General features: G+C 68.6%; 1 protein-coding gene across 7 annotated transcripts; it reads left to right on the top strand.

Annotated features, from left to right (window-relative positions):
• Positions 1 to 6,177: 6,177 nt before the first annotated feature.
• Positions 6,178 to 20,927, top strand: CHRNA4 (cholinergic receptor nicotinic alpha 4 subunit). Of its 7 annotated transcripts, XM_038572843.1 has the most exons (9): positions 6,185 to 6,277; positions 7,022 to 7,184; positions 7,270 to 7,562; positions 8,047 to 8,118; positions 10,868 to 11,019; positions 13,286 to 13,330; positions 13,426 to 13,535; positions 17,154 to 18,498; positions 20,558 to 20,927. In XM_038572843.1, exons 6-9 carry the CDS (start codon positions 13,301 to 13,303, stop codon positions 20,681 to 20,683), a joined length of 1,611 nt encoding a protein of 536 aa, XP_038428771.1. In that variant the 5' UTR covers positions 6,185 to 6,277; positions 7,022 to 7,184; positions 7,270 to 7,562; positions 8,047 to 8,118; positions 10,868 to 11,019; positions 13,286 to 13,300; the 3' UTR covers positions 20,684 to 20,927. The 7 variants fall into 7 exon arrangements, with proteins under 7 accessions (XP_038428772.1, XP_038428771.1, XP_038428769.1 ...); XM_038572844.1 differs by lacking the exon at positions 7,022 to 7,184 and having other exon boundaries at positions 6,178 to 6,277; XM_038572841.1 differs by having other exon boundaries at positions 7,022 to 7,562; positions 8,047 to 8,154.
• Positions 20,928 to 27,730: the final 6,803 nt, after the last annotated feature.

Genomic DNA, 27,730 nt, shown 5'->3' with positions numbered 1-27,730 from the left:
GTGGCGGCGGCCCCGGGGTACGCTTCCTGGGACGGAAGGGCCCAGCCCCAAGGCGGCGCCCTGCGGCCTCCCGGAACGCGGCAGCCACTGCCCACCGAGACCCACGGAGGCCGCGGCCTCGCCATCCGCCGGCACCACCCCAGCCAGTGGGCATCAGGTGCCCGCAGGCCCGGGCCACCCGGCGTGTGCTCAGAACAGGCCAGGGGCGGGGGGCGGGGTGCGGGGGGCGCCCGGGCCCACCCAGGTTCCCTCCGCCTGCTGCCCCAGCTGCTGGGCTCACCGCCCCCCTCCCCGCGGTCGCACATCCACCCTCCCGCACAGCCCAGAGCCCCCCAGACCGACACCCAGCCTGCGGCAGGCACTCTGGGGACACCTGCACACAGAGGGGAGCCAGGCTCCTCAGCGGCCACCCTCCTCCTGCGTGTATCGCAGCCCCGGCCCCCGTGCCCGGGTGTCTGCCCTGAGCTGATGGCTGATGGAGCGACACCAGTCCCACTCGGGGAAACGCCATCCCGGATGCGGTGGGCCAGGGGGGACATGTGCCACCCTCCGCAGCTGCCACAGCCAGATCTGTGTCTCCAGCGTCGGGGCCGCGCGTCTAAACTCTGCCAACCGACGTCAGGGCGATTTTCTCCACCCAGGACCGGGACGGGGGCCAGGGTCTCCCTGGGAGCAGGCCAGGGACGCGGCAAGTGCTTCGGAGAGGCGACGAGTCGGAGCAGGGTGCTGGCCCGGGACAGTCCAAGGGGCCTGACCGCCCGGGTGCGGGGACTGGAGCCACAGAAGCCGGCCTCCTGGCATGATTAGGAAGACGTGAATATTCATGAGCGGCGGGCGGCCCTGCCCAGGTGGCTGGGGCGGCGCTGGCACCGCGGCCTTGGCTCCGTCTCCTGGTTCTTGGAGCGCGAGGAGCTATTTGCAGACGCGTCTCTGTCAACAGGAAGCAAAGCTGGATTTACGAGCTCTCCTTGAGCGGTGGACTCCGCACAGCTCAGGGCGACGGCGGGCGGGGTGTCGAGGAGCAGTGATGCTGGAGGTGGCCAGGGGACCTCAGCTTCGTCACCACGGGAGCCGCAGAACAACCGTGTGGCCTCCGTCTGGTACGACGAGTGTTAGAATATGCCAGAAATCAAAGTACTCCCCGCTGCCAATAAGCTCCGCTTCCTTCCCCCTCCCGCTCCCCAGATGATGCCAGGGATGAGCTCAGAACCTCGGAGGCGGGTGGAGTGGGGCTCCCGGGCGGTGACAGGTCCCGCGAACGTGTCCTGCGGGGCCCTCGTCAATATGCTACTTGGTCAGGACCTAGTCAACGGCTCCGTCTCCTTCCGTGGGCACCTTCGGCGGCCCTGGCTCCTGGGCCCCTGCGTGGAGGCCTCTCTTCCAGAAAGGGACTGGGGGCTCCCTCGCTGGGTCCGCGTGCCGGGGCCACACAGGGAGACGCGGGGCCCCGGGAACCCGCCTGGGGCACCTCAACCACCGGAGCGCTCCTCTTTTTTTTTTTTTTTTTTTTTACATCTTATTATTTATGTTTCTAGCTCTGTTGAGCTATAATCAATGTATAACGTTGTGTCAGTTCGAGGCGTACAAAGTGTTGGTCCGTTGTCCGATGCACACTTATTTTAAGACTTTAAGACGTAAGCTCTTCGCCCAACGTGGGGCTTGAGGTCATGATCCTGAGAAGAATCGGGCGCTCCGCGGACTGAGCCAGCCGCCGCCTCTCGGGCTCTCCTCTTGCTCTCCCCGGAGCCCGGGGATCCTCGGGTGGGCTTCCTCCCCGAAGCCCTGGGGCCCAGAGGTGCCAGGTCCCACTTCATCCACCTGCCCCCCCAGCAGAGCTCCAGCCCAGGGTGAGATGAGAGGCGCGTGCACCCCGGGTGGCCCACGGAGGGGAGCAGGGGAGCGCAGGAGGCAGCAGCTCCACCTCAGGGGGACAGGGGGACGGCGTCCCGGTGTGACACTCCTCCCATGTCTCAGGCACCAGCCGTAGGGGGACTGAGGAGGACAGGACTGCAGAGGACAGACCCTGCACCCCCCCCCACCCTCGCAGCACTTCCACAGGAATGTGCTGACTTGCAAATCCAGTCACCTCTGCTCTGGGGGTCACCGTGTGTGCGGACCCCAGTGCCCATCCCCGAGGCTGGGAAGGGCAGCGCGTGTCGGGTTTGGGCGGGCTGCGATGGGGGCCGCCTTCCCTGCTCGAGGGCCGGCAGGGCGGGCGGAGGCGGGGGTGGGGGGGTGGGGGGGGGGGCTGGCCTGTGGCCTCCTCCGGGCCTGTAGCCTGCCGGCCTTGCATCCATGCGGGGCTCCTCTGCGGGCCGTGGCCTGGGGCCCCTCTGCCCATCTCTGCAGCCCACTGTTTGCACCGCCAGGGCCGGGGCGCCGCACCACTGTCTTTTCTGGCCTGTTTGTGGGAACTCAGGCTCCTCGGGACTGGCCCACAGCGTCTGTCGCAGGATCCAGCCTGGCCCACAGGCCGCCAGACTGTGGGGCTCCCCAAGGGGCCTGAGATGGTGACAGGGCAGCAGGTGTCAGCGTGGGGGCTCCTCAGGGCCATTGTCCTGGGACGGCCGCACTGACGCCCCTGCCCTGTGTCCACTGCAACAGGGAGCTTTCTGACATCCCTGCTCAGAGCTGGGGAGGCAAGGGCTGCACCCCCATGTTGTGGGCAGGAGGCTGAGCTGGGGGTGGCCTTGCCCTCGCTCCTCTCCTGGGCTGGGGGGGCGGGCAGGCTGGGGCCTGGGCCTCAGTCTCCTGACTTGGGGCCCCATGGCTCACCCATGCCTCTCCAAAGGTGGGGCCCGGGACGTGCCCAGGGGCAGAGGTGACAAGCCGGGGAGGGCCTCGGCGCTGTCTCCGACCTGCAGGTAGCAGAGCCCTCCTCCGGTGCCCGGGCCAGTGGGAGCCTGCACGAGGCCTCGTCTCCCCTCCCTGGCAGGTGGGGCCAGTGTTTGAGGATCAAGTCCCAGTTTCCAGCTTCAGGGCATGCTTCTCCCTCCCTTGGAGGCCCTGGGGCTGCTCAGTGGGGCTTTGTGGGCGTGCCCACGCCCCTGGGGCAGGATGCACCGATGGCCTGGCCCCTCCTCTAGGAGCTCCCTGGCCCCTCCTCTAGGAGCTCCCCGCAGCCACTTGCCCCAGGGTCTCAGGGTTTGGTGGGGGAGAGGGACGCCCACAGCCAGGGGTTTGGGGCTGCCTGTGGATCAGCAGAGTTGGGCTAGCCCAGACCCCACGCACCACTGTGCCCTCAGGAGGGGGGCCCCCACACGGTGCTGACATCAGGGCTGCTGGGCTCAGGGCCTCTCCGTGCGCGGATGTGGTGTGTCCATCGGCCCGGAAGGGGCCAGGCCTCGGGGGTCTCAGGCCCAGGCTGGGCTCCATCTGAAACTGCGGAAGTCTCTTCTCTGCCCCGTGCCGGGTCAGGGGCCGAGAGAGGGCAAGATGACCAGGAGGGGAGGGAGACGGGGGAGGCTCTGTGGGGAGGACCTAGCGTTCTCCGGAAGGGCCACGGTGTCTCCCACTGGCTCTGCTCTCCCTCTGCACACAGAGCCAGCCAGCCTGTGACCAGCCTGCCCCCTCCCCTAGGACCCCCTCCTTCCAGGAACGCGGCTTGGATCCTCCTGGATGTCCACATCCGCCCCGAAGGCTCACGCGAGGAACCAGCAGGCGGCCAGCTGGCCGGGACAAAGGGCTTTTCTGTGCCGACAGCCATCAGGATGCAATTCTTCACACGGTGCTGGACTCGCTCCTTGTCCCAAAGTCTGCTCCGGGTCTGCAGCCAGAGGGCTCGGTGTGTCTGCCAGCACGAGGGGCGGGCGTGCGTCCAGGGGCCTGTTGTCTGGTGTCGTCTGGTCCTGGGTTAGGCCCCTGGACAGAGCCCTGGTGGGGTCCTCGGCCCCTGCGTTGGGCGCGAAGCTGCTGGGTGGCTCTGCAGCCCCTGGGGCTGGGGGCAGGGGGCAGGGCCCACAGGGCTAAGGTGCAGCTCTGGGTCGTGCTGCTCGCGGCCTGGCCCGAGAGCTCCGTGGTTGGGCTCTGAAGGCCCTTGGGGTGCGACCCCATGTGCTGCCCCTCGGCGGCCGACACAGAGATCCTCCTCCTGAGAAAGAAGAGCCATTTAGCGGCCATTCCGTGGTGGCCCAATTCAGCAGCTGCTGCACCCTAAGCCGGGTCCCAAGTGGCCAGCTGGCCCCGGTCTCCATCCTCGCACTGAGCCGCGGGGTTGGGGACTGTTCCTGTTCCCAGTGAGCAGCTGGGGAGACAGGCCCCGGGAGGCATCGGCTGCGGCCCGCCCGGGAGCCCAGGGTCACCGCCGGCCGCACAACCCCAGTCCCCTGGCTCTGCGCCTCTCGCTGGAGCTGGAGCCTCCTCGGGGTGTGTCATAGACAATCGGCGGCTTAGCAGAGCGGCAGGCGGCGCTGGGGAGGGGGTGGGGTGGGGGGGGGGGGCGGGGCGGGGCGGCCACCCGGGAGGCCAGCCAGCCGCAGATCAATTCTCCGTCTAAGCAGACCCCGCAGAGGGGGGCGAGCCCGGGTGCAGGCGGCGGGCTCGGGCGCTCCTGAAGGTCGGGCGCGGGCTGGTCCGGGAGGGCCCGGCCCGCCTTCCTCTGGCACCGCCCCCTCCTCTCCCCGGGGAGCATCCGGGGTCTTTCAACAGCGACCCCCCTCCCCCTCCCCTCCCCTCCCCTCCCCCTCCGCCCGCCTGCGTGGCCTTCAGGGACCCGCGAGGAGCTCTCCGCAAGGGGTGGGGGGCGTGGCCGGGCGGGGGCGTGGCCGGGAGGGGGCGTGGCCGGAGGGGGCGTGGCCACGGGGCGGGGCGGGGCGGGGAGCTGTCCGCGGTGCTGAGAGCCGGGAGCACGCGGCCGGCGGGGAGGTGGGCGGGGGAGCCTCCCGGCCCAGAGGACTCGGCTCCGCGGGTGGTGGGCGTGGCGGGGGTGGACACGGCTCCCCTCAAGGCCTCGCTGGCGGTGTGCGCTGGGCCAGGGCTCCTGCTGAGGGGCTCCAGCTCAAGGCCCCAGGGGGAGGGCAGCCAGCGCCAGCCGGGGCCCTGGTGGGGCCGCTCCACGATGCATCACCGGGAGGGGCCGGCTGGGAGGAGAGCTTCAAGGGCAGCCAGGGGGCAGGCACGACCCCCGACCTGAGGGCGGGGGGCCTTGCCAGGCCCAGTGAGAGCCACTAAATCCTGATTCACTCCTGTCCCCCTCCTGATGGATGACAGGGAATCAATGAGGTGAAAGGGGTCCCCCATTCCCAGCGTCCTTGCTCCTGCCTGACCACTCCTCCCTCCAGGCAGATGTCACCTGCCCGTGAGCCCAGGACCAACCCCAAACACCTAAATCCTCTCAGCCTGAGTGTATAGGGGCCAGGCCACAGTGGGGTCGATGGGAGGCGCAACTGGGGCCCACTCTGGGCCTGGCTTTCCTTATGCCTTTTGATAGGTATCCATCCACCCATCCACCACCCATCCTCCACCCTCCACCCACCTACCATCCACCCCCCACCATCCACTCTCCACCCACCCTCCACCATCCACCCATCCATTCATCCTTGCATTTAACATGTTTACCCAGACTGTACTAAAAGCCAGACACTGTACAAAGCCTACAACCTTCCCTCTGAACTTACTTTATTGGCAGAGGTGCAGGGTCGGGGGAGACCCTGGTGGTGACCACCATCTGGTGGTGAGGAGTCCTAGGGAGAGAAACAAAGCCTAGCTTTGGGGTAGATTGTGGGGGAGCAAGGGAAAACACCTCCGAAATGTTCCTTCACAGTGGAGCACTGACTGTACTTTTTGTGTGCCCCCTTCCTCAGGGGTATTTGGGTTTTGAAGGATCTGCTGACCCTAGAAAGAACGGAGAGACATCAGGCACGGTGTCGCCTGGGGTGTGATGGAGGATGTGGTTCGTGAAAGGTTGGAGGTCTCCTAGGGTCGTGGGGGTACATGCTGGACCCCCACATTCAGGCTGAGCTTGCCAGCGCTGCCCCCTTCTCACTGGGGTCCCCTGGAGCCCCCTAGGTCCTGCTCCTGATGGACCCGTCCCAGCCCCCATCAAGGTGGGGCCTGGATGCCTCTTTCTCCGTGCTGCTGGGACTGGGCGCCCCGCTGAATCTCCCACCTTTAATTCAAATCCCTGTTTCTGCCACCAACTGGTTACCATGGAGATGTCCTTGGGACAGGGTGGAGAGTGGAGAGGGCCACGGGAAGGAGGGGGCCAGGCTGCTCCTGCAGAGATGACCTTCCACTTTTGCCGGTAGCAGTCCTTGGTGTTGGCCGACACTGGCTGGGGGTGAGTCTGGGGAGGGGTCTTGGAGGACCCAGCCCCACATCCTTCCTCCCCTTGGCCCCCACCGGGGATCACCCTCGAGGACACAGGGCTCCTGCCACAAAGGCTGTGTGACACAGGGCTGGTCTCATTTGTTTGTCAATTGGGGCTTTTCCTTTCCACTGAGACAGCAGTCTGAAGAGCAGCTGGAGGGCTGGGCCTGGAGTAAGTCTAATTCCGCTACGATGATGATTTCTAGGCTCCCGCAAGGAGGGCTTTCCAGCGGGTGCAGGTGGGGAGGGAGGGCCTGGCAAATTAATGAGTTAGACCCGATTAATCTTGCTGCATTAGCAAATCTGCAGGGAAAGCCAAATGAGGTTGGACAGATGTGCGTGAGCGTGCGCACGCCAGCCACGGGGCCCAGTCCGCCAGAGCCTGGCCCCGGGCACCAGGGAGACGGGCCTGCTGGCCTCCGCTGGGCCCCTGCCTGGATTCGCCCATAGGAATGGCCATCAAGAGCCACCCTCCTGGCCGCTGGAGCTGGTCGAGATGAAGGGAAAGGAGGTAGAGCTGACTTGGCCTGCGAACTGCTGCAGGCCCCTGCCCAGAGCCAAGGGATCTCTCCCTGCGCCCGCCCCGAAGCCATTCTGGCACCTGCTGCGGGCCAGGAGACAAGGCTGACTCCAAACCGTTGCCCGGGGCTGGGGGCCTGGCTGGAGCCTCCTCAGGAGTCTTTGAAACTACATTCCTGTGTGCTCCTTCTTCCAGGAAGCCTTCACAGATTGGCCCAGCCCCCTATGCCCAACCTTTCTCATCTGACCCCAGCCTGACAACTGCAAGAGCCCCAACTTTACCAAGTCCTGAGGAATAATTGCTTCTCATCCCCAGAGGTGTCATGTTTGCTACGGCGGGACAATGGGACAAAGCAAAGGTCACTTCATCAGCTGGTGACAAGCCCGTGTATGGCTCCCCTTCCTAGGTCGACAAACGAGTGTCATGTGACCTCTCCTTCACAGGGATGCTGAGATGGTTGGAAGAGGCTCCCGGAAGGACCCTGAGTACGGGCGACCTTGTTACTATCCAAGGAATATGGAATTGGCTCTAGGACGGCCAAGCAGGGCCATTCTGGGGCAGCACAGGGGACTTCGCTAGCCCGGACGTGAAAACGGGCTACGGCTACGTACGGCTTCTCCCAACTGCTGCACTTGTCCCCTCCCTGGTCCCCTCTCTGAGTGGGAGCCTCTGGCAGGTTCTGAGCCTCCTGTGGCCTGTCTCCTGGGGAGGAGGAGGAGGCCTTTGCCTGCTCCAGGTGAGGCATGGGCCCAGCTGTGCACCACCCCTGGGTCGATCCAACTCTGATCAGCTTCGGTGAACCTTCTCATGATGAGCGTGGAGCTGGCTTGTGGAGATTCTGGAGGAATCCAGGGTCTGGCACTGCTGGGGGGCTGCTGGGGGCTGCTGGCTGTGAAAAGGAAGAGGGAGGTGTGAGGGGTCCTACCTGCAGGAACAGGACACCAACCAGACCAGGCCCGGGGTCCGTGGGGGTCTCTGAGGGAGAGCCATGTGCTGGGCAAGGCAGTCCAGGCTTCCCTTGGCCCCAGGAAATGACAGACTGTGGGGTGCTACCAGGAGGACATCTCAGGAAGGGCCACAGGCCAGTCCTGGGACACGCTCTGCCCAAGGACTGAAGGTCCTGAAGCCAGGTGGGCTGGGTTGGAAACCCTGTACCTGTTGCGTGACCTTGGGCATGTGGCCTAACCTCTCTGTGCATCTACCTCCTCATCCTGATGCAGGGAGAATAGGAGCCCATGGAATAGGGTAACTGCCTATCACTGCTGAGGCCGGCCCTGGAGGTCTCAGAGCAGGTGTGTTAGGTGTGAAGAGCTCAACCTGGAGTGCAGGTGGGCTGGGGGGTTAGGGGGGCAGGAGAGATGGGGAGGGGAGGGGCAGGGGGTGATGGGGGTGGGGCAGGAGAGTGGGGAGGGAAAAGGGGGGGAAGGGAAGGAGACATGGGGAGGCGAGGGGGTCGGGGAGGGGCAGGAGATTGGGGGAGGGAGGCCAGCTGGGAGGGGTCTGCGGAGATGGAGGGGGGAGGAGCCCCTGGGATTGCTGCCTGTGACCCCGAGCGCCCCCGCGTGTGCACCGCGTGGGGAGGGAGGCAGGGGTTCCTGGCAGACATGGTGCCCCTTCAAGGGCGGGCGCGGACGTCTGCAGCCTCCGCTCTGCGCGCATCGCTGACCCGGGTGCCCGGGGTGTCCGAGTGGGGGCTCTGGGCCCCGGCGCAGCGGTGGCCGCGGGTGTTTCTGCCGAGCGGCGCCCTCTCCTCGCCGCAGACCCGGGCTGCGCGCACAAAGCGGCCACTCCCCGCCGGCCTCGGGCACCTGGCGCGGCCGGCGGCCACCTGCACCCACCTGGGCAGAGCCCCCACCTGGGCAGAGCCCCCACCAGGGCAGCGCGGGCCGGGCTGCTGGGCTGGGGCGGGCGCCCCGCAGCCGCCGAGACTCTGCCCCTCCGCCTCTCAGCGTGTCCACAGCGCAGGGCCGGGCGGATCGGGGCTGCGGAGCCGCTTCGCCCTCCCCCCGGGGGTGCCCAGGACGCCTGGGCTCCCCACCGGCCGCTTTCCCGTCCGCGGGGGCCAGGCCGACCGCCGTGGTCCTCCCCGCCTCGCCGGGGACGCAGACGAGGGGCTTGTGGTTTCCAACCTGCGACGCGGGCGGGGGCGATGGGGTTAACCCGGCGCCTGTGGGGCGCCCGGGCCGGGGTGCGCGTGCCCACCCGGCGGGCGGCGGGGGGCGCGGGGCTGGGCGGGGCGCGGAGGTCGGAGTGCCGGGTCCGAGCCGGCGCGCCAGGACGGCCCCGGGCGCTCGCAGTGACAGCCGCCCGCCGCGGCCCGCTCCTCCCCGGCCCCGGACCCGGAAACTTTGCGGGCCGAGCGGCCTCCGCCCCCTCCAGGCGGGTGGTCTGCCCCGCCCTCGCCCCCGCGTCCCGCCCGCTTCCCCTCCCCCTCCCCGCTCCCCTCCTCCCTCCCCCCTCCCCCTCCCCCTCCTCGGCGGCTGGAGGCGGGCAGGGCCGGGCGGGGCCGCGCGCTGAGCCCACAGCCCGGTGCTCCCGGCCGGGTCGCCGCCGCCGCGCCCCGCGGGAGGAGCGCGGACGGACGGACGGACGGACGGAGCGGCCGGCGCGGGGGCATGAAGTTGGGCGCGCGCGGGGCTGGGAGCGGGGCCGCGGCGGAGCCGGGAGCCGCCCGCGTCTAGAGCCCGCTCGGTGCGCCATGGAGCTCGGGGGCCCCGGGGCGCCGCCGCCGCCGCTGCCAGCGCTGCTGCTGCTGCTGGGGGCCGGCTTCCTGCCCGGTGAGTTCCGGGGCGCCGGGCGGGCCCCGTTTCCCCGTCAGGGCGGCCTCGGACCTCGGCCCAAGGGGGGGAGGCCCGGGCTGCGGTCCCGAGCCGCGGGTGCGCGCAGCCGGTTGGCCGCGGAGCCCCCCGCCCCCAGACGCGGAGGCTGTCCTGCGGGGCAGCCGGGCCAGGAGGGAGTTAACGGGCCGGGCCGGAGCCGGAGCCGGGAGAGGGGCTGGTGGGGGCGGGGGCGGCCCTTTGGGGAGCTGGACCCGGCAGCTCCAAGTTGGGCGGAGAGAGGCGGGCCGTCGCTCCCCTCTTCATCCCTCAGGCAGATTTCCCTGCAGACACCCCAGCCGCCTCCCGGTTTGGGGGAGCAGAGGGGGCTTCCAACCCTGGCGGCACCCCCCGCCCCTGCTCTGTGCCCCCAGGCTCCCGGGACAGCTGCAGCCCCAGCTCCCCCAGCCCCCCACCCGCGCCCCCATCCCTGGGCTGGTCGTGGGCGATGGAGGGAATCTGGGCGCTCGGCCTCCCCAGGGAGGAGTGGTCCCCGACCGGAAGAATAAGGTTGGGGGCGGAGTGAAGGGTGGGGGGACTAACAATGACCTAGGGCACTTGTGCACCCCCCTTAGCACCCCGTGCGGGACTCACGGTGAGCAGGGCCGCTCCAGGGGCAGGCACCTGGACCCTGTTCCCCTCCCCAAATCCCTTCCTGATGTAGCAACCCGGGGAGAGGGGTCCAGGGGGCTGGCCTGGACCAGAGCGGCCCCTCCCCAGGAAGCAGAGTGCGTGGGGTCACCCCTGACGCATGGCAGGCTGTCAGAGAACAGGGGGTCCTGGGTGATCAGTCAGGGCTGCTGCAGCCCCAGGAAGCAGGCTCTCACCCCCACCCAGTCTGGGCCCCCTCTCCCCGCCTCCCCCCCACCCGGGGCTGCCCCCACTCCGGGAGTCCTGCGGTTACCCTCACCTTGGGCGTCCAGGCAAGGTTTTCAGAAGTCAGCTAGTAGCTGCAGATTCAGCCCCTCCTTCCCGAAGGCCCGTCTGGTGAGAGTGAGCCGCGTCAGCACTCAGCAGCTCCGTTGTCTGTATCTGGGGTGCGGTGCGGGCGGCTGAGGGGTCTGGAAGGGCTTCCCTGAGGAGGTTACGCTTCCACCCAGAGGACAGGAGAGAAACGGAGGCCAGGGCTGGGGCAGGATGTGCAAATGTCCTGAAGTGGGTGGAACTGGAAGGAAGCCAGGGCTGGTCGTCCCGCCTGGACACCTGCCACCCTCTGTCCCCACAGTGAGCAGCCACGTGGAGACCCGGGCCCACGCGGAGGAACGGCTGCTGAAGACGCTTTTCTCTGGCTACAACAAGTGGTCCCGGCCCGTGGCCAACATCTCCGACGTGGTCCTTGTCCACTTCGGGCTGTCCATCGCGCAGCTCATTGACGTGGTAGGTGCGGGGGGCAGAGCGGGCTGCTCGGAGCCTCAGCGTCCCCGCAGCAGCAGAGGCTCGCCCTGGGGAGCACCCCCGCGTGAGGGGAGGCGGGCCTGGCACCCAACCACCCAGGCGCCCCCGTGGAGGAGCCCGAGGAGGGGGCGGCCGGCAGGCCCTGATGGCACTCGGGTGCCGCCGTGGTACCGGGTGTGCCCCGGGCTCCTCACCTGTGAGCTGCGCTGAACCGCATCTGGGAGGCCCCCGGGAGCAGGCTCACGGCCCCCTGCATGGACAGCAGGGCCGTATGTGGCCCTGTGAGGGGACACCGGTCGCTCTGTCCTCAGTGGTGTCCCGACTGGCACCTTCAGGCCTCCTGGACCTGGGCGTCGAGGGGGCCCTGCCCTGTGCTCCTGGCGCCTGGGGTGCAGCGCTCCGAACCCGCTGGGCTTTGCAGACGTGGCCGGAAGCGGCGGCGGGACTGTGCCCCCGGAGCTCTTGCGGCTCAGGGGCGCAGGGGCCGCGTCAGCCGCAGCGACTGGCCTTCCCCTGGGCCCCTCGGGGCTGGTCCCCTTCCCGCGCTGCCTCATGCAGGCCGTGTGCATGGAGCGGGGGCAGGCCGTGCCCGGGCCGCGTGTGCCAGCTGCTGAGCGGCCTCCACACGTCCTGGGCGGTGGCCCGAGGCCCGCGGCACGTCTGTGGGTGGTCGGGGTGGTGCACGCTGTCCGTTTGCAGGGCCTGTGTCCAGGCGGGGCGAGAGCATGGCCTTAGGGAGCCGGGAATCCGGGTGCTTCTGGGCCTGGGAAGCGGGCCGGGCCCTGCCCCTCAGAGCTGGGCCCGCGGAGCTGGGGTGGGGCACGTGCTCAGGCCGCTGGGTGGCCCACCCTGGGTGCTCAGGGGAGGCAGGGTCAAGGGCAGGGCCTGGTGTGGCAAGAGGCCTCGTCCCCCCTCCCTGAACTGGCCGACCAGGAACTTGTCCTCGTCCCCTGGGGGAAGTGGGAGGGCAGGGCCCAGACCTGCGCCTTTGGGGCACAAGACCCCCCGGTCCCCCCGGCCCGTGTAGGCCCTGGACGCCGATCCCGTTCGATGGCCCCCTGGATTTCTTTGGCTTCGGTGGTCTTGCCCGGTGGCCTGCGTTCCTGGTCCTGGGCCGTGGAGGGGAAAGCTTGGGCCTTGATGGGCACGACCCCCACCCCTGTGCAGCCCCCTCCCCGTGGGGCAGAGCCGCGGGCAGCTGCTCTCTGGAGGAGGCCTCTGTGGGTGGCGGGCGCTCCTCTCCCCCAAGGGCCAGCCCCTCTCCAGTGGGTGCCCGGGGGGCTGGGGTGTGGCTGTGGCTCCCAGAGGCTGGCGTTCAGCCCCCACGGATCCCATGGAGGGGGTGTGAAGACCCCGAGGCTCCCGTCCCTTCAGGCCCCGTGTCCCTGCGTGGTCTCGTGTCCTCCCAAAGGCCTCAGCACGTGCTGGGCTCTCACCGCCTGGGGGACGGCCTGTCGTGCTCCCCCGCAGACACTGTCAGATGCCCCACTAACCAGCGGGAGTCGGGGGTCAGTGGGGACACTGGCTGGTCGGGACTTCCCAGCGCGTGTGGTCCACCTCCCCACATGGATGGGTGACCCCACGGTGGCTGAGATGGAGCCAGTGGGTCTCCTGCTTCCACCTCCCCGTTCCAGCCCCTTACTCATCCACCTCAGGGTCCCAAGGCCCTGGCCCCCCCCCCCCCTGTCCTAAAGGCCCTAAAAGGGCTGCTGTCTCCGGCTGAGCGGGTGGGACCTTGTGCATCCCAAGGTCATGTTCCTGGCAGCAGGAGGGGCAGGTACTTGCTCCCCTAGGAGCCTGCAGACCAGCTGGGGGGGCGACCCAGGAGGGCAGGGGTCCAGGAGGGAGGCGCTCCCCCAGCGGCTTGGGGGCCATCTGTGCACCCCACTCATCTGACCGTAGCTGGGGGAGGGCCAGGCCCCGGGCCACCTGCGAAGTCAGACAAGCCGTGTCCCCACTGTCCTGGAAAGTTTCAGGGTCCTTCTTCTTGCCTCTGCGTCCCCTCAGGCTGACCATCTGCGCTTGGTTGCCTCCAGGATGAGGGACTCACTCCTTCCTGGGGTCACCTGTTCCCCATGTTCTACTGAGGCCTGTCTTTGTGGGCGAAGAAACTCAGGGCTGGGAGAGAGAGAGAGAGAGAGAGAGAGAGATGGGGAAGGAGAGGAAGAGGGAGAGGGAGGGAGAAAGAGAAAGGGAGGGGGAGAGACACACCCGGGGGTCACAGCTGCCCTTGACCTTTGTGTCCTAGGATGAGAAGAACCAAATGATGACCACCAACGTGTGGGTGAAGCAGGTGAGTGAGCAGGGATGGGGGGCCTCCACCCCTGGTTCCTCCCCGCCCCCCCCCCCGCCCTCCCCTCACCGCGGCCTCCCCCTGCCCTGGCCCAGGAGTGGCACGACTATAAGCTGCGCTGGGACCCTGCCGATTACGAGAACGTCACCTCCATCCGCATCCCCTCTGAGCTCATCTGGCGGCCGGACATCGTCCTCTACAACAAGTGAGCCCCGGGAGGTCAGCGGGGGGAGGTCAGCGGTTGGGGCAGCAGGCACCTGTGTCCACGTGCGGTGACGCAGGGGATCCAGGCGTGAGCAGGAGGCGGGGTTGTGTGGGCTCGCCCGCCCTCCTCCTCCTCCCCTCCCCCTCCCCCTCCCCCTTCCACCCTCGGGAGCCAGTGCTGAAGCCTCTGGAAGGGAGAGGAGGGAGCAGGGAGGGGCGGAGGGGGCGGAGGGGGCGGAGGGTCTAGGGGGCGGCAGGGGCCGGGCCCTGGTGCAGCGTGGGCCGGGTCTTGGGGTCCGTCCCCGCCAGTGAGGGGGGGGCACCATCCTCCCCACAGGAAGCTCCCAGACTCACCCCCCCGCCCCCCCCACCGGCCTTGGGGACCTCTCCCCGGCCCAGGCCCCTCCCCGGCCCCTTCGGTCACGCTCGGCTCCGAGCGCAGCCTCCGGGGGCCGCGGCGGCTTCTGAATCCGCTCACGTCCGCGGCTTATTCTGTGCCAGGAAGCCCGCGTTTGGCGGGGCGTGGCCGAGGCCGAGGGGCTGCGGTTGTCCTTCCCCCGACCCCTGCTGGGGGCTCCCGGGCCCTCCTGTGTCCCCGCGTCCCACGAGTCCCTGCCCGGCCAGCAGCGCCCGGGGCTCAGAGATCAAGCAGATGGAAGCACTCAGGTCCCTGGCCCCCCCCCCCGCCCCCCAGGCCCCGGGCGCTGGGCCTGACCTATAAAGCGCTGCTATTTGATTAACAACCACTGGGCTCCTCTCCCAACGGAACTGATTCCAGGAATGGCCGCGGGGAGAGCTTGATGGTTTTCGGCCGCGTGGGGGGGTCTGCTCCGTGAGCTGCTCTTCCCTCAGGGCAGGCTCCCTGCTCTCTGCAACCAGCCCCCCAACCGCCAGCCTGGGGGCCCCCGCCGCCCCAGCCTTCCTGGGCTCCACGCCCCCCGCCCCAGCACCCATTTCCCGGAGGGGCTGATTCAGAGACCCCGTAGTGGCGTCATGGTCCTGGGACGCCGGGAGCATCGTGCTGCGGCGCGAGCTCTTCCCCCCTGGGCACACGGTGCCGGCTGAGAAGCAGCCTGGGACCCGGACGGACCCCGGGACCGCGGCCCAGAGAGCGGGGTAGCTGCCTCACAAGCCCCCGTGGGTCGGGGTCGGCATAGATGCTGTCTGGGGACGGTCCCAAGCGGGGGCCGACGCTGGCCGGGCCACAGCCACCAGCGGGCCCGTGTCCAGGGGCAGCAGGGAGCTGCTGACCAGGCCGCCGTGGGCTTGAGGGGGGTCAGGCGGTCAGCCCGGCTGCTGGCTTATCCAATGGCTGCGGGGACCCCGGTTGGAGGCTGTGCATGCGCGGCCCTGCTGTCCACTTGGGGCCGAGGGTCTCGCGAGGCCTCCCACAGCCCCGCGGACGGGGCTTCCCGGGGCCAGGAAGGCTCCTCTGCTCTGCTGGGGCCGCAGCTCCAGGGCCGAGGCCGGACGTGCTCGAGGTGCGCCCCTTCGTCCCAGCACCTTCTCCCCTGCCCCGCGCCTCAGCCCGCCCGGCTGGGGCCTCGAACCCAGGCCCCGGGTGAGATCGGCCGCTCGGCTGCCTTCCGAGAGCAAGTGGGCGGTGGACGCGAGATGCTGCGTCACGGGGAGCGTCTGCCCGCAGGTCCAGACCTCAAGTCCTGGGGTGGACGCCCTCCTGGGAGGCGTCTCGGGGATCTGGGCCAGGTCCGGGCTGGGGGCACGGGGCAGGGGCCACGGCCATGGGCCACGGCGGGCTGTGCACCAGGAGAAAACTCTCGTCCTGTCTGTGGCATTGAACCCCTGAGACCCAGGCACAGATTCCCAGTCCTGGGGCTGCTTTTAGTGAACTTCTGGAACATTCCCTGCCTTTCCTGGGGCATCTGGGCTACCTGGGCTCGCGCCGCTGACTGGAGCCTCTCATCTCCCTGCAGAATGTTTGCTGAGCCATGTTTGCTCGTCTGCTTTGTGCCTCAGAGGGCAAGGCTGTGGGTTTGGAGCGATGTTGCTAGGGGGACGGTCCTGCACCCCCCTGAGAGCCTCAGTCTCACGCTCAGTCCAGCTGTGGGTCCCGAGTGGACAGCCCCTGCCGCTCCTCCGTGGATGCATTTGCAGGTCTCCGCCTGCCGCCGACCTAGACGTCAGCGCAGAAGGGCTCGTGGAGGTCATAGGACCGGATAGGCACGGAAGCCATGGGGGGCCTCTGAGCTGGATGTCAGGCGTGGGGAGGTGGCCCCTGGGCTGGGGGCTTCTAGGCTGTGGTGGGTGTGGGAGGCAGGGGTGCGGGCAGCTCGGAAGGCCAGGTTCTGAGGCCGTGGTGGGGCACCTGACTCACATCCAGGGGAGCAGTTGGCAGCCAGGGTGGACTGGGGCCCGGCCGGGCAGCTTCCCTGGCTCAGCGGCGGTGCCCCTGGGTTGTGCCAAGGCGGCGTGGGGCACGTGGGTGCTGTCCTTGGGGCTCGTGAGGCCGTGGGGAGGTTCCCCAGCAGTGCTTTAGAGCCGAGCCATGGGACCAGCGACCACCTCCGCCGTGGGCCCCACCCATGGGCAACGGACAGCTCAGCTTACACCTGCTGGGGACCCCGACTGGCACCAGGGGCTTCTGGCTGCGCAGCAGGGCCGGGCCGACTCTCGGAGCCCTTGAGGGGTGAGGGGTGAGGGCTCGGGGTGGTGGCTGCTAGCAGGGGTCCCTGGGCTCCCATGTGCCGGCCGTGCGTGTCCTTGTGGGGGCACCGAGGGAAGCCCGGGGCCAGGGCCGGCAGCCCTGCAGCCTGCCACCCACCTGGCCCCGGACGGCACCAACACCCCGAGGCTGAGGGCGGGTGGCCGGAGGGGCCCTGTCCTTCCTGCTCAGGTGGCCTGGGGTCTCCCCCGAGCTCAAGCCGCACGCCGGGGGGATAATGCAGAGAGAGCACTGAAGGTGCTTGGAGGTGTTGGCACGCTCGGTCTGTGGCGGGACGCCGGGCTGCTCGGCCCCCAGGGTGGCCCGCAGGGCATTCGGCTCTGTCCCGGGGGACCTGGCAAAGTTCCGCGGCGTGCTGCCCGGCAGCCACTGTCATGCCCGTGTCCTCACGTCTGCATGGCATGAGCGTCCAGGCGGGCTGTGCTGGGTCCCAGGAGGGGCTGCTCGGCCCCCAGCCCACCGGGACAGGACATGGGGATGTGGTGGGCGCCGAGCCCCTCTGAGGAGCCATCCCCCTGCCTTCCGCCCTGGGCCGAGGGGCAGGAGAGCGTGGGGCTCCGTCTGCAGAGTCGCGCCGAGGACAGGAGCCCCTCGACCTCAGGCCCTTCCAGGCTGCCCGCTGGTTCCCAGCTCCCGGACAGGAAGGGACCAGGCGCCTCCTCCCTTGGTGCTGGTAGGTGCACGGCCCCGGTCCCTGCCCGACCCGCCGAGCAACCACCATGGTCACCAACAAGCGGCTGTGTCAGGGGCGGCGTGGGCCGTGAGGGCAGCGCGATGAGCGGGGGCGATGGGTGACGCGCCCGGGACCACCCGCCAGCCCCCGGGCCCCGTCTCTGGCCGGTGGCCTGCCTTTCTTTGCTCCCCTGTGAAGCGAGAATGTGCGAGAGAGCTGGGCGGCGGTGCGGGTGGGTCTCACGCCCCTCTCTTCCTGCGCAGCGCGGACGGGGACTTTGCGGTCACCCACCTGACCAAGGCCCACCTCTTCTACGACGGGCGGGTCCAGTGGACACCCCCCGCCATCTACAAGAGCTCGTGCAGCATCGACGTCACCTTCTTCCCGTTCGACCAGCAGAACTGCACCATGAAGTTCGGGTCCTGGACGTACGACAAGGCCAAGATAGACCTGGTGAGCATGCACAGCCGCGTGGACCAGCTGGACCTGTGGGAGAGCGGCGAGTGGGTCATCGTGGACGCCGTGGGCACCTACAACACCAGGAAGTACGAGTGCTGCGCCGAGGTCTACCCGGACATCACCTACGCCTTCGTCATCCGGCGCCTGCCGCTCTTCTACACCATCAACCTCATCATCCCCTGCCTGCTCATCTCCTGCCTCACCGTGCTCGTCTTCTACCTGCCGTCGGAGTGCGGCGAGAAGATCACGCTGTGCATCTCCGTGCTGCTCTCGCTCACCGTCTTCCTGCTGCTCATCACCGAGATCATCCCCTCCACCTCGCTGGTCATCCCGCTCATCGGCGAGTACCTGCTCTTCACCATGATCTTCGTCACGCTGTCCATCGTCATCACGGTCTTCGTGCTCAACGTGCACCACCGCTCGCCGCGCACGCACACCATGCCCGCCTGGGTCCGCCGGGTCTTCCTGGACGTCGTGCCCCGCCTGCTCTTCATGAAGCGGCCGTCCGTGGTCAAGGACAACTGCAGGCGGCTCATCGAATCCATGCACAAGATGGCCAGCGCCCCAGGCTTCTGGCCCGAGCCCGAGGGGGAGCCCGGCGTCCCGAGCGGAACCCAGAGCCGGGGCCCCTCGCGCACCCCGTCCTTCTGCGGCCCCGTGGACGAGCCGGCCAAGCCCCCGCCGGCCTGCAAGTCGCCCTCGGGCCAGGCCCCTGCTCTGCGGCCCTCAGAGGCGGAGGAAGCGAGCCCCCGCCCCTCGCCTGACTCCTGCCGTCCCCTCACCAAAGCCCGGTCCCTGAGTGTCCAGCATGTGTCCAGTCCTCCCGAAGGGGCGGAGGACGGCGTCCGCTGCCGGTCCCGGAGCATCCAGTACGGCGGTCCCCAGGACGCCGCCGCCTCTGAAGCTGGGGGCCCCGTGGCCGGCTCCCCGGCCTTGCTCAAGGCCAGCTCGGCCGAGCTCCCGGCCCCGGAGCAGCCCTCTCCCTGCAAATGCAGGTGCAAGAAGGAGCCGTCCCCGAGCGCCGTGCCCAAAGCCCGGGGCACCAAAGTGCCCCCCCGGCACCTGCCCCTGTCTCCGGCCCTGACGCGGGCGGTGGAGGGCGTCCAGTACATCGCGGACCACCTGAAGGCGGAGGACACAGACTTCTCGGTAAGTGTCCACCTGTGGCTCAGTCCGGAGGCGTCCCTGGCGCTGTCCCTGGGGGGACGCTGCTTCCTTTCCTCTCGGGAGGAGGGTGTGGCCCCCGACACCCAGCGCCAGGCCCCGGAGCCCCCCCACCCGTCCTTTCCCTCCTTCCTGAGCATCCAATACCTGCGGTGGCCCCTGGGGCCCCGTGTGACTGGTGCGGGCAGGGGCGTCCTGTGTCACCAGGGCGGGGAGCCGGCAGGCACAGGGAGGCCTGGCCTGGGAAGTCGCTGGCCACCGGAGTGCCTCTGGGGAGGCATGGGGGGGCTGCACCCCGGGGCAGGGGCGGGAGAGGGGGAGGGCAGGGGCTGTGTCTGGGGCACAGCCCGGCCTCGTGGGCCAGCACCCCGCATGTCAAGCTGGGGAGAAGGGGCGGTAATGCGGCCGAGCTGCAGGACCTGTGCCCCAGGGACCCCGGGCAGCAGGAGGGACATGGGGTGTCTGCAAAGGTCCAGGCTGGGGGGCAGCCCTCAGGTCAGGGGGTGGGCAGAGGGAGGGAGAGCAGGCTGCCCTGGGCCCAGCCCCTGCCCCGCGGCGTCCCCCGGGTCCTCGTCAGCCATGTCCTGCCATGACGTGGACGCTGCTCCTCCTTGTCCCTGCGTCCACCGCGGTCAATGCCCTGGACCTCCCAGGGGGCCCTGCGAGTGGCTGAGCGGCTTCCCCAGACGCCCGGCCGGACCTCAGGAGGCAGGGGAGCCATTCTGGAGGTTTCTGGAAGGTCTGCCTGGGAGAAGCTGCTTCTCGACCTCATTTTGCTGCAGCTCTTGAGCAGCGGGCAGCGGCCCTGAGCCGCTCGGGGTGTGACCCGGACCCCGGGGAGCCCGGCGGGCGGGCGGTGCTCGGAGGTGGGGGCCCAGCCCCTCGTTTGTGTGCGGGGCACGTGCGGCCGCCGCGACCTGGTTCCAGCTTCGGGTGGCGGAGGCCCCGGGGAGCGAAGTGCGGCCGGGGACGGGCCGCGGAGGCTCGGGCGGCTTTGTCCTGAGGCTTTCATCCTCGGGGTGGGGGACGCACGCAGGGGACCAGAGACAAAGCGGAGGCCGCTGCAGCTCGGCCGCCCAGGAACGGACGGTCCTGCACGGACTTTTTATTTATAAGTGACCTTGCCTGCTCTCCGGTGTCGGCTTGGTTTTAAACCATCGGGGAGTCTCGGATTCCATGAAAAAACAGCAGAAGGTGGCAGCGGAGAGCACTCTGCACCCTGCCACCCCTTCCGGAGCCCCGGGCTGTGTCCTTTCCCGTCCCCGGGGGCTCGGGGAGGCTGAGGCGGGGGCTCGGGAGCCAGGCCCGAGGAGCGGCCGGCCTGGTTGGGGCCTGGGGTGTGTGACCGCGGCCCGCCCCAGCCCCCCTGCGCCGCGGGGTCCCCGGGTGCACGTGGGCAGCACCACGGCCTTTCCCCAGGTGGGTGGCCCAGGGCCCCTGCTCAGTGGGCGGCATGTGACCTCCCCGCCTGCCCTCTGGCCTTGGCGTGCAGGACCCACCTCAGGCCGGGCCTCTCCCTCAGCTCCTGGCAGCTCTGCCTCACACGGGGCCTGCCCGCTGTGCCTGCCCCCCCGCCTTCTGCTCGTGTCCCCCACCCTGGAGGGGCTTTAGGGCCAGAGCTAGGAGACCCGCCGACCCAGGAGGGCCAGGGTGTGTGGGCGTCCCCCGTCTGGGCCTCGCTGTGCTCAGCTGCTAACTGGGGGTCGCGGGCGGCTTCCCACGGGGCCCCTCCCAGCGTGCTGCAGCGAGAGCGGATTCCACCGTGAGGCAGCCTGGACCCCGGGGCCCGGGCGGGTGAGGTCAGGTGGGCCCAGCTCCGACCCCCGGCCGGGGTGGCGGCGGACCCCGCGAGGGCGGGCCTCGGCTGGGCAGGCCACGTCCCTGAGCCCCTCCGCCGGCCACCTCAGGGCAGGGGGTCGCCGCGTGGGGTTGGCCCGTGTCAAGGAGGGGACACGGAACCCGCCTCAGGGTCGTCAGGCTCTAGGAGGCACCCGTGGCAGGAGGCCGGCGGCGGGCGGGCGGTGACCCGTGTGTCTGTTTGCAGGTGAAGGAGGACTGGAAGTACGTGGCCATGGTCATCGACCGAATCTTCCTCTGGGTGTTCATCATCGTCTGCCTGCTGGGGACCGCGGGCCTCTTCCTGCCCCCCTGGCTGGCCGGCATGATCTAGCGGGGCGGGGTGGGCACCCACAGGCCCGGCGGCGGCTTGGGGAGCTCGCCGGGGGTCTGGGCCCGGCCGTCCGGGGACTGCTGTGTTCTGTGGGGCCCCGCCATCTGCCAAATTGTCCCCCAGTTTCTGCGTCCTGCAGGGGGGCCTTGGCAAGGGCCACTGTCCCCGGGGGACCCTGCTGGCCTCTCGCCTGGACGGCCGAGTCCCGCCCACGTCTTATTAAAGTTCATCCAGAGCATGGTGACGGTGGCTTCCTGCCCAGGGTGCGCGTCTGCCCGGCGGTCCCGGGGTGCACTACTCCCAGCCCCCCAGCCCCGGATGCCCCTCGTCCCCGTGGGACCCTGGAGGCCCGGGCTCTGACCCTGGCCTGGCACCCTCCCTTGGACAACCCCAGGGCCTGGAGGCAGACCCTCACATCTCATCCCGGGGGCCCGGGGGGAGCAGGGATGTTTTGTGTTATTCTGGGTAAATTAGGAACCAGGTGAGTGTTGTGCTGAGGGTTGAGTCCTTGGGCCTGGGCCGGCCTGAGGGGTCGCGGGACGTCTGCCATCCTGGGTCCTGGGAAGTCCTGGGCCGGGGTTGGCGGCCAGAGTCCCAGGGGCTCCAGGGCGTGTGTCTGAGCCCCCCAGGCTCCCTCTGTGCACAGCCCCCCGGACGCCCGCCCTGAAGCACAGACGTGGCAGTGTGGTGAGGGGTCGCTGGGGACGGCTGACCTGGCTGACCCTGGGACCCTCGGCAGTGTGGGCGCCTGAGAAATGTCATGGGGCTGGGGGGGCCCACGGCGGTCAGCACAGCCGAGGAAGCCCAGGGGCCCCCAGCCTGGGGACCTGGTGCCGTCTCCCCACGACCCTGGGGCGATGTGGGGTGGGCTCTCCCGGGTTCTTCAGAGGCCTTAGGCCCTGAGTACCAGGGAGGGGGGTGAGGACGTTCACGGGGGACCAGGCCCAGGAGGCTGAGGAGTCTGGGTCCCCCGTTGATGCTCAAACCCCACCTCCCCAGACCCCCTTACTTCAGGGGTGCAGGTGGGAACTGGCCCCGCAGCCCTCTCCCTGCCCAGAGGTGCCCGGGTCAGGAGAGCGGAGCGGATACCGACGTTCAGAGCCCAGCGCAGACTGAGCATCCGATGGACCTGGCTGCTGCGGGACTGGGTGCAGGTCGGCTGGGGGCAGCCACACCCTCGCCCCCCCGGGCACCTGCGCAGCATGGACCCCAGCTGGGGCCCGGAAGGTCCTGGAGCCCAGGGGCGGGGCAGGGAGCCCAGGATCCTAATCCCGCGAGGTTGCCTCCCAGCCCCAGGGCATGTGGGTCCCGAGGGGGCCGTGACCTGCCCCTGCCCCTGCCCCTGGGCGGCTGGTCCCCCAGAAGCACCTCCCTCCGTCCACGCGTGCGGGGGCTGCAGGGAGGGGCCCGGGCGCTCGGCCGCCCATGTGCTTTCCTGGGCGGGAGGAGAGCACGGCGCTGCTGCAGGTGTCTCTCTCCTTGTTTTCGTTGTTTGGTTCTGATTTTTTGAGACTCAAAAATTGACGTCCGAGAATCCCCCCGAGAACTCCACGCAGGTTCCCGTCGCGCCCGACGAGCCGCAGCCACTATCCTGCGTGTTTGCCTGCAGGGCTCTTCTCTCCATTGAGGCAGACTTCCCAGGTGGCCGAGCGCCTGCTCTCCAGCCCTCCCGTCAGTGAGTCTCCCACTCAGTGCGACACGGAGGCCTCCGGGCCCGGGACACAAGGGACGCTGACGCCGCCGTGGCCGGGAAGGCGCAGCCCTGCAGTGACCCAGCGTCCGTCCTGTCTGCCCTGAACTCGTACCAGAAGCTGCGGGGCGGCGTCCCCCATGTGCGTCCCCGTGTGCGTCCCCGTGTGCGTCCCCCGCTCCGGGTGTCGCGGCTCAGCGGCGTGAGCAGGTTCTCCTCTCCCTGCCCGTTAACCACGTGTGGATATGGGGATTGGGTGTCACGAGGACATCCAGGGCCTTAGGGGCCGGGAGAGGGACGGCCCGGGGTCGCGGTCCCCAGGAGCGGCACTGGCATGTTGGCGGTGGCCGGGCCCCACCCCTCCCCGAGCCACTGTCGCCTGCCCACCGCGCCGGGGCCGGGTCCAGGTGACGAGGGGCAGCCCGTGACCGAGGGCCCTGCGCTGCCCAAAGCAGCCGGTCCCAGCCGCCCCCCGGCCGCCCCGGCTGGGGCGCTGGGGCCGCCCTCACACAAGGCTGCACGCGGCTTCACTTGGTCGCCCGCACGGCTGAGGGGGACACGCCCGTGGGCACAGCGGTTGCGCTGCTCGGTCACGGGTGCGGGTGACCGTGTGCCTCTGCTTTCCCGGACCAAGTGTCTTCAGGTCCGCTTGTCCCCGCCCTGGACGGCTCCGGGGCCAGCAGGGCTCGCCGGCCTCGGCACGCGGAGCTCAGGGCGTCAGCGCCTCCGGGAGACCTCATGGTCCCCGCGGTGGAAGCTGCTCCCGCCAGAACCCTCGGGGTCGTGTCCCCGGGTGCGCCTCTGCAGCGCTCACCGCTGACCCTTCTACGGCCTGGGCTCTGGTCCTTTCGAGTCTAGAATTTTCCCTTCCTCTCTGAATAAAAACGGGAACTCGGGGGCGGGTTTCCTGACCTGCACTCGGCGGCACCGCACGGCAGCGGTGTGGCATGGCTCAGCAGGTGATGCTGGGTCGCCGCAGCCTGGGTCCCGGGCGCACCGCCCAACGCCGCAGCTTGACGGCTCTCCCTCACCGGCCGACCGGGCGCCCTCCCCGTCCTGCCCGCTGTTGACCTTCGCGCAGCCACGCTCAGTGGGTCCCCGGTCCCTCGGGCTCTGTGCGGCAACACCGCCCCCCCCCCCGCCCTGTGGCCCTGCCGAGAGCACGGGCTGCTGCGTCTGCATCGTGCTGGTCGCACCGCGGGTCGCGGGTGGCGGGTGGCCCCGCGCAGGGAAGGGCGTGCACCCGCCGAGCGGGCTGTGGTCGGTGGCTCGCCTGTCGCTGTGTCCCGTTGCCTGCCCGCCCCCACCCCCCGCGGCTTCTGGCCTGGGGGACGCGGCTCGCCGCGCGGTCACCTGCATTCCTGCGGCTCCGCCGTGAGGCCGTGTGTCACCGGCTCTGCTACGTGTTCTTGAGCTGGGCCAGCTTCCCGGCGTCCCGTGCGGCCTTCTGCCGCAATCCCACTCTAGACCGTTCGCTTCTACATTCGTGACACTTGTTTGGGGCCCAGTGCGTGCTTGACAGGGGGGTGTGGCTTGCCGCAGGGAAGGTTCCAGAAATGCCAGCCAGGTGGGTCGGGGAGGGGTCTGCTGTGTGCTCTGCAGACCCATCTCGGGTCTACTTTCCCTCCCGACTCCTGAGCGGGTGCCGGTGTTGCAGGGTCGCTCTGCGGTGGCCGCGTCCTCTCCGCCCATTGCTTGGTCACACGGAGGGGGGCTGTCCTCCCTGCGAACGTCCCCCTTCGAGTCTGGCGCTGCCTGTGTTCTGAGTCCACCTCTTCTGACGATGACGGCGCCGTTCGGCTTCCTCTGGGGTGAGTTTCCACGTGTCACGGCCAACCTGGCTCAGGTCCGTGGACCCGCGGACGCCGCGTGGCTACCACTCGAGCCGACAGACGGGCATCTCCGTCCCCAGGAAGCCCCGCCCCTCCCCGGGATTCCGCGGCCCGGCCGCCGTCACTCTAGAGGCTCGCATGTTCTAGAACCTGGTGGACGATCCTCCTTTGCGGGTGGCCCTTCGGCCCGGCGTGTTGGGGCCGGTCCCCCGCAGCTGTGTGTGCGATCGCTCGAGTCCCCGCACACGCCGCCATTTGTTCATCCGCTGGTGGACACGCGGCTGGTCTCGTGTGCGGCGCTGTGGTGGCTCATGCTGCCTCGCACACTCACACACGCATCTTTGCGTGGACGTGTTTGTGTGTCTGGGCCGCACGCCTGGTAGAATTTTGGGGCCGTGGGAGCCTGGTGCTTCGGTCTCGGCGAGAAGCTGAGAACCCCGCGAGCGCCCCCGTGGCCACCCTGACCCCCACCCCTGGGCCAGTGTCGCGGCTGCGGCCCGGGGCACCGCGTGCTTCCCTCGCGCCAACCTGGGGCCCGGAGCGTTGAGCGCCGAGCGCGGCTCGCTGGCCAGTGGGGTGTGCAGGGCGCCCTCTTCGTGGGTTGTGGATACTCCGTCCTCATCTGCGACTGCATTTTTCATTCTCTTCATGGCGTCTTGGAGAAAAGCTTTTAATTTCGATGAGGCGCATTTTAGGACTGTTCCCTGCTCTGGTTACCGCCTTCGTCTCCTAAGAAATCTGCTCATCCCGAGGCGGCGTGCCCTTGTGTGTTTCCTTCCAGAAAGTTCCGTTAGCTCTTGTGTGTCAGTTTACGGCGTGTTTGGAGTTAGTTTCCGTGCGTGGTGTGAGGTGAGCGGGGGTCGGTGCTGCTGACTCCGGGCCCAGTTGTCCCCGCAGCGCCTCCGAACGCCAACGGCCGCCCCGTCCAGCCCCTGGCCTTGGGGGCGGGCGTCCGTCCGGTCCTGGCCACTCTGTCCTGCGAGACGCAGAAGCTGGCTCTTGCCTCTCGAGGCAGTTTGGAGAGCTCACGTCTTGATGAGTCGAACTCACTCATATTTATTGTGATTTCCGCGACGCTGGGACAGGTTGAAGCCGTTTCTGTTTTCTGTTCACACGTTCTATCCCGTCCCGTGAGAGAAAACTTGACCCCGTCGGCTAACCTCGAGGGCTGTCCGCTCTGTTTTTCCCTCCTGGTGGCTGCTCCCAAATGTCCTAAGAGTAACAGGTCGATCCCACACCGCCCATCGCCAGGGGAGCCAGCGCTTTGGTTGCTTTCGGGGTCCTGGCCGCCCACACCAGCCACGCGGAAGGACCTAGAACCGTGGTGACCTGTGCGTGTGGAGAGCTTCGTTGTTCACCTGGTAGCGAATCCCATCACGTGTTCCAGTGCCTGTGGGGTCTGCTACGTATTGGGTCTGATTCTTGGTTATTCGGCCCTTTTTGCAGAAGCCCCCCAAGCGGGCTGCCGAGGAGGATCTCGTTTCCCCTGGGGCTCCGTGCACTCATGCCATGTCCTCACAGTCTTTTCATTTCGGTGATGATTCCAGTGGATCTGAAATCGGAGTCTTGTTTCCTCACACTCTGGGTCATTATGCTCCCGGGACATCGAGCTGACTCATTCTTCTGCAGAAAGACGTCTAAGGAGTATTTCCATGATCTTTGTCGTGTTTTGCATTAGAGAATCCAAGGGTGGTTTTTTGGGGGGCGGGGGTCAGAGGGAGAGAATCTCATGCAAACGCCCTGCTGAGCGTGGAGCCCGACCCTGAGACCGGGACCTGCGCTGAAACCAAGAGTCAGATGCTTCACCGACTGAGCCACGAGACGCTCCTAAATATTTTAAGTCACGTCCTCGCTCAGCGTGGGACTTGAACTCGCGGCCCAAGTTCGGGTCCCAGGCTCCACCTACCTACTGCGCCAGCCGGGCTCCCTCTAAGGGTGGATTTTAGGAATTGACCCATTTGGCTCTCGGAGCCTTTGTGAAGTCTCCGATCTTCTCCAATCCTCCGGTTTTTAAAAATCACGTATTTCAACATTCCCAGTCCTCATTCACTCGCCGCCCCTTTCCTCTCGCCACATAGATGCTGACACATTCTCCCTTTTTCAACTTTTTTTGAACCTCGGGGAGACGTCTTCCAGCTGACTTGCCGCTCAGGTTCCCGGGCGGCCGTCACCGCCCCGCTGGCTCATTGCTGGTAACTCTGGCTTCGCGTCATTACCGCCCATCCTTCCCTCTTTGAAGGTGTGATGTCCAGGTCCGCGGGCGGAAGGGGACGTGTCCCTGCCACTTCGTCTCCTGGACCTGACAGTGGTGCTGCCTGTGAACACGTGTGGGGCAGTACATTCGGGCACACGTGTGCGTGCGTGTGCGTGTGTGCAGGGCTTGGGGTGCTGCAGCGGCCCACGTGACACGTGCAGTCAGCCCACGGGGGTGGAGGAGGGCGGGAGGGCGGGCGGCAGGGGTGCTGCGTCCCCAGCCCAGCAGCACGTCGGGGCGGGCAGGGCGGGGAGTCAGTTCCTGCTCGGGCTGGGCTCTCTGCTGGACGCCAGCTCCCGGAAGGGGCGCCTGACTCCACTCCTCGGCCCCCCGACAGCGCCCTTCCCGGGGGCACCCACAGCCAGCCCGAGGATCCCATCCCTGTGAGATGGCGGCCCCCACGCTTCTGTCCCCACGAGCCCCGGACTCCCACCCCTTCTGCACGTGGCCCCCAGGGGGCACCCACAAGCTGCTCTCCCGCCCAGACGGCTCTAGGCCGCTCCCGCCCCCCAGGGCTCGGCCCCCTGCCGCCCTCCCCAGCCAAGCCAGCAGCCCACCCCCACCTCCATCTCAGGGGACGACGGACGAGGTCCCGGAGGTCTGACCCACGGGTCACGTAGAACACACACCAGGTGCCATCGGGTCCCTGCTGAGTCCAGGCCCCACCCCCCAGCGGCCCCCATCGGGAGCTGACCCTGCCCCTGGCCGTGGGCTCAACCTTCTCTGTCCCCGAGCCACCTGCCGTTTCTGGGCGTGCTGTGGTCCAGGCCTCCCGGTGCCCCGCTCCCGTCCCCGCTCCCCTGTTTCTGCCTCTGCTCCACCGTCACCTCGGATGCCCACGTTGGCCTCCGCAGCTAACGGACGCCCCTCCCAAGTTCTTCCGTGTGTGTAGGGAAAGACGTGGTGGTAATAGGCCCACTGCAGGTGGGGGGGAGGTGTGGCCCTGGGTGCTTCGGCACCAGCTGTGATGTCCAGGCTGCGGGGTGGGGAGTGGGGGGGTGGGAGGGACGAGGCACGGGGCCAGCAGGCCGGGGTCCCCATGGGGCCAAGTCCTTGGGAGGTGAGCTGGACGTTGTGACGGCTGCTAGGGAGGTGGGGAGCCCCCGAGGCCTGGCTGGGCCCAGGAGGTGACGTCAGCAGGTGTTTGAGGGAGGGCTGGGTGCCGTGCTCGACGCCCCCACCCGGGGGGTCAAAGTGCAGATGAGAAACCGTGTCCGGGCTGGGCCTGGGGCCGCACCACCAGGACACGGGGGCTCAAGGGAGACTGGGGG

This window comes from Canis lupus, chromosome 24, assembly GCF_011100685.1.
Source record: "Canis lupus familiaris isolate Mischka breed German Shepherd chromosome 24, alternate assembly UU_Cfam_GSD_1.0, whole genome shotgun sequence".
NCBI classification, from domain to species: domain Eukaryota; kingdom Metazoa; phylum Chordata; class Mammalia; order Carnivora; family Canidae; genus Canis; species Canis lupus.
Note: the sequence above shows the minus strand (reverse complement) of the source record. Positions and strands in the feature narration are given on the sequence as shown.

Coding starts and splice junctions, on each gene's coding strand:
- CHRNA4 (XM_038572840.1), top strand. CDS start 9,525: ATGGAGCTCGGGGGCCCCGGGGCGCCGCCGCCGCCGCTGCCAGCGCTG. Junction 11,020..13,285: donor TCGCGCAGCTCATTGACGTG/GTAGGTGCGGGG, acceptor TTTGTGTCCTAG/GATGAGAAGAACCAAATGAT. Junction 18,499..20,557: donor CGGAGGACACAGACTTCTCG/GTAAGTGTCCAC, acceptor GTCTGTTTGCAG/GTGAAGGAGGACTGGAAGTA.